The sequence below is a fragment of the Dama dama genome, unplaced genomic scaffold, assembly GCF_033118175.1.
Source record: "Dama dama isolate Ldn47 unplaced genomic scaffold, ASM3311817v1 ptg000183l, whole genome shotgun sequence".
Classification (NCBI taxonomy): Eukaryota; Metazoa; Chordata; class Mammalia; order Artiodactyla; family Cervidae; genus Dama; species Dama dama.
The window spans coordinates 737,938-742,725 of record NW_026870983.1 but is presented as its reverse complement, the minus strand read 5'-3'; the positions used below and the strand labels follow the sequence as shown (position 1 = coordinate 742,725).

The following is a 4,788-nucleotide window of genomic DNA, read 5'->3' as shown; positions in this document are numbered from 1 at the left end:
TTGGGGGACACGTGTATACCCATGGGCGATTCATGTTGGCCAATGTGCAGCAAAACCTGTCTCAGTACTGTAAAGTAATTATCCTCCAGTTAAAACAAATAAAAGACTATTCTCCATAATCTTGCACAGTGGTCAGTATTCTCAGAATGAGGGTGCAGGTGAAAAAGATACAGAAGAAAATTAAAAGCAACAACACCAACAAAACAAGTGTAATGATCAAAATGGAATCAAAGGATGGTCAGTGGGCCACAGCCTTGCAGAAAAGAGACTCACAAACCTTTGTGCAAAGGGGACTTCATAAGGAATAGCAGGTGGGCCCCAATTTAAGAGAAGCCTGAGGGTAGGCTTGTTGGCCATGGAATGACAGTTCAGAGATGTGCAGCCGAGCCAGATATCAATTGGAGTGACTTTGGCCTCACCAGGCCACTTCATCTACCTCAGCTTCTCCAGTTAGAACCTGGTTTTTACTAGAGTTCTCTACCACTCCTATCTTTTGCCAATTCCCTCAGGCCCTGGTGTCACTCTGGATTCCGCGGAGTCTCACTTTCTCCACAAGTGGAAGAACGACCCAATTTCCTGGATAACAGCTATGCCAGTGCTCAGCCCTTGGGCTCCTCACTTCTCGTCCTCCCAGTACCTCTCATGCTGGAGCCTTCCTCCTCACATAGTACTGCAAAGGATTGGGCCACAGATCCTTTATGATGACCTGCCAGGGCAATGAGCAAGGTCAGCACAGGGCCGGCTAGGCCCTGAGCCCTCCCGTGCACCGCCAAGAACTCCAATATAAATCACCAATCTGGCCCAGTGCCCACGTGGGACCCCACCTCAGCAATCTGGTCAGATCCTGTGAAGCTGTGGTCAGAGAGCCAGTTGAAGAAGTTAACGCTGCTGTTGTGGTTCCTGCGGCTGTATGCCTTACGTTCAAACCCCTGGTGCCACTGAATTGGAGTGGAACAGGATACTTGGTATCTTGCAGGAGAAGGAATATGGGAGAAACACCTAAATCACTTTCCAATTCAACCTCCACTTTTCTGCCCCCACCCCTCAAATCCAGGGAGCTGCCTCTTACCAGTGACGTTAATGAGATATTTCTTAACAATTACTTCTTTTTGGAAATACCTATTCCTCTGAAAGGACAATGTGATCATGCAGTGATGAGTGGGATGCCAGAGTTCCTCCACCTGCCAGGACAAAGTGTGGCAGGTGGGGGGTGGGTGGGTGTGAAACCTCTTTACAGAAGAGCTGCCTTTTCCTGTCTTCAGGGATAAACCACATCCTCTCCCCTTCCCAGTCACCTCCCCTCCTCAATGATCAGTGTCCCCTGCCTGACCTTTAAGTTGGTCATGAAGTGAAGCATGTCTTGCTCTTGTTTGGTCATCAGACATGACATTTGGGGGTTCGTAAACTGCTTTAGGTCAAGGAGCCTCTAGATGCTCGAGGTAAAAGTGCCAGAAGAACAAAGCTAGCCTAAAGGGTAACATGGCTCTGTCTGACTTCAACTTGCTCCTAATTAACTCATCACATTTCTGTTGATGAAGACTGAATGCCAGACAAGGCTGTGCCTAGGAATGCACTACCAGAAGGAGGTTCTCTTCCTAACAGGAAGGCCCTAAGCTCCATCTCAGCCCCCTGAAAGTTAGCTTACTTCTGGAGAACACACAATGCTAGCTACAACCAGTATGAGCACAAACACATGCCAACCTCCCCCCAAATACACTCAGCTTTTGGAAGAAGACCTGGATTCCAAATAAGCCTTTTCTCTGAAGAGTCCCTGGTGCTAAGGACAATTCTGACTGGGACCTCTGCAAGAAAAGCCCAAGTACCAATTTGTGCTAGCCAGAATAGCAAGGACATCACACCTAATATCAGGAACATATATGCAGGACGGTCACCAATACCCATCATCCAAAAATATAAATTTTATACCAGAACTCTCAGATCTATAAACTGTTCCTGCAATAGCACAGGTTAAAAAAAAAAAAAAATCTCAAGCACCACAGCAAGGCATACAACTTTAATCCAGAAACCACGGATTCCCTGGGTGATGGCACTTCTGTGTTCTAGATTCAGCATCCGCCTCTGACAGTTCTTATGTTTCAGGCGAGCGTGCACCCTTTGGGCTTTCTTATTCACAGGCTCCAGCTCCAGCTGCAGGGTCGCCAGCGCCTCCAGTGCAGGCTGGTCACTCGGAGCTCCGGGCCTTGGATGTTCCTGGCACTGCTCCTCCGAGGACACCTGCTCCTGCTCCTCGTACACCACCAGCTCCACCTCCTCCATGACGTCTAACACCAGCAGCTGGACTTCCTGCCCGATTCCCGATATCTCTCCCTCCTCCAGGGTAGCACCTTCCTCCACTGCCTCCACCCAGTAGAGGGTGGCCTCCTCGCTTGGCACACCACCTGGGGCCTGCATCACCTCTGTCACCCCACCAGGCTGCTAGGCCCCAGGGCCCCTTCCTCGTGAAGACCTGGGCTCACAAGATCCAGGATCCCGGGCTGATGCTGCCTTCCCCTGGCCCCATCTCACTCTCCATGGTGTTCTGGTCCTAGCCCGGAGAGGCGAAGAAGCTGGCCACGAGAACACAGCAGGCAGCCTGCACAGCCTGCCCACCAACTGCAGCCTATGTGGCACTACCAACAGCTTCCTTGCCCACAGCCAATGAGCAGGGAAGGGGAGACACTCATGCGCAGAACTGTGCGTCCCCATGCACGAATAGGATGGTGGCCGGAAGGGGCTGAACTCCACACCCTGACCTCCAGACACCAGGACACGCCCCTTGGAATTCTGGGCACTCTGGCCGCAGGTGACCCAGTGGCCAAACTCGGCCCTGCACAGAGTACACCGGTCCACGCAAGCCGTTTGCCTGACCAACAGTGCAGAAGTGCCTGACCAGCGACTGGGAGAGCCAGGCCAGTTGGAGGTGAAGGCAAAGAACCTGAACCTGATGCTGCAGCCATCCTCAAGCTTGACATTGCCTCTGGGGCAGCGGGTGACTCCGTGTATTCAGGGATCCACACAGGTGAGACAGGGTTCCTGGGTACCTCAGGGACAGAGGAGCTCACCTCGGATCCAAGCTACAAGCCCTGGGCAGGGCGTGGGGCTGGGGGGCCGGGGGGCGGTGCAGGGGATCATGGAGGCACGGGGAAGCGGGCGGGTCTCATGCTGACCTCACCAACGTGCACCCGCTGCAGAGTGCATCTCTCAACTTGTGCCTTAGGCTTGAGCCATGTCAGGAATGCAGCCATCCTCTGATGAAGAAGCAGAGCACTTTCCTCAGCTCGCTGTCCAGGCCCCACAACGCAGCCCCAAGCCAGACACCCTGGAGCCCCTGACCTGCGGGCTTTCAGCTCTTGGCCTGTCCCCCGGCCTGGCTTAGAGCAGGCAGCCGGGTGGCTAAGGATGTGCATCTGCAGATGCACTTCCCAGAGGAACAGAGCTTCTCCCGGAAGTGTTTGAAGTGGAGCAACATGCTCCTCCTGACCATTAGTTACTCCTGCCTCCCAGCCGAACAGCTAAGGTGGGCACATTTAAGTGCCTGGACAGATGCCACGCTCACACTCTGTCTCCTAGGATGTCTGGTGTTTCACACTGAGCACATGCCTTAGACCAGACACACACACACACACACGTGACACTAGCACACACATGCACAGACACACACACACATATAAGGAACAGTGACACAGATGCAAACAGGTGTTTCAGAGACTGAAGAACCAGTGGTTCATATGAAAGACACAGACCTCCTTATTTCTCTGAGGAAAATGTCCATTCTGATCTTCAGATATGAAATATAGAGAAATCCAACTTTCATGAAGGAAAGTTTTTCATACAGGCAATATAGATTTTCATATATGCAATGCAGAGAACTCTATATTTCATGGTGGACAGTCATTGCTTTATATTTGGGAAATACAAAGAATTAAGTATTTCACAAAGAAACAGTGGTGCCGAGAATATCATTTATAAAATAGAGGTGATTCCAATTCCATATTTGTTCCCCATATCTTAATTACTTAACTTCATGTCAGTAAAATTTCGTTGAGGTTTCCATATAGGCAAGGCATACAGTTTCACAATTCAAGCAGGAAAGCATATGCTCAATTTTTCATATCTGAAATATATAGATTTCCCCATTCATGTAGGAAACAGTGTGCACAAATATTTATATGTGAAACAGACAAGATTCAATATACGAGGAAGAAACTTATACAAGTACGGTTTCAAACATGAAATACAGATTTCCTTTTTCATATTGAAACATCTGCATCCATGTTCTCACAAGTGAAATAGAGAAAATTCCATATTTCATGCAGAAAAATCATCTCTCAGGTTTTCATCTGCACGAAGCAGGGCATGCATAGCAAGGGCTCTGGAACAACCCAGAAGCATAACGTAGGAAGGGATATGGGAGTGGTTCCAGGATGGGTGGGACCCCTACATACTTATGGCTTATTAATGTTGATGCATGGCAGAAACCATCATGATACTGTGTAGTAATTAACCCCCAGTTAATTTCTTTCTTCATTAAGTTTTGAGAAAAGGAGAAGAAGAAGGGAATTCTGCTCTGCTCCGTGGTGACGTAAATGGGAAGGAAATCAGAAAATGATGGGAAATAAGTACACCTAAAATTGATTCGCTTTGACATATGTACAGCAGAAACTAAAGCAACCTTGTGATGCAACTATAGTCCAATAATAATTGTTTGAAATAGATTACATGTCAACTAATTCCAGCAATGAATAAATAATCGATGGCCCCGTTGGCAATATATGACCTAGGGAGTGT

At 49.0% G+C, this 4,788-nt stretch overlaps 1 protein-coding gene across 1 annotated transcript; it reads right to left on the bottom strand.

Moving 5' to 3' along the window:
- Positions 1–640: 640 nt before the first annotated feature.
- LOC133053715 (testis-specific Y-encoded protein 3-like) lies at positions 641–2,412 on the bottom strand. Its single transcript, XM_061138238.1, has 5 exons — positions 2,011–2,412; positions 1,331–1,405; positions 1,063–1,181; positions 825–969; positions 641–706 (listed from the first exon to the last, which is right to left on the bottom strand). The coding sequence occupies exons 1-5, from the start codon at positions 2,410–2,412 to the stop codon at positions 641–643; spliced, it is 807 nt and encodes a 268-aa protein (XP_060994221.1).
- Positions 2,413–4,788: the final 2,376 nt, after the last annotated feature.

Coding starts and splice junctions, on each gene's coding strand:
- LOC133053715 (XM_061138238.1), bottom strand. CDS start 2,412: ATGCAGGCCCCAGGTGGTGTGCCAAGCGAGGAGGCCACCCTCTACTGG. Junction 1,182..1,330: donor ACTTCATGACCAACTTAAAG/GTCAGGCAGGGG, acceptor TTGTCCTGGCAG/GTGGAGGAACTCTGGCATCC. Junction 707..824: donor GATCTGACCAGATTGCTGAG/GTGGGGTCCCAC, acceptor TTGCCCTGGCAG/GTCATCATAAAGGATCTGTG.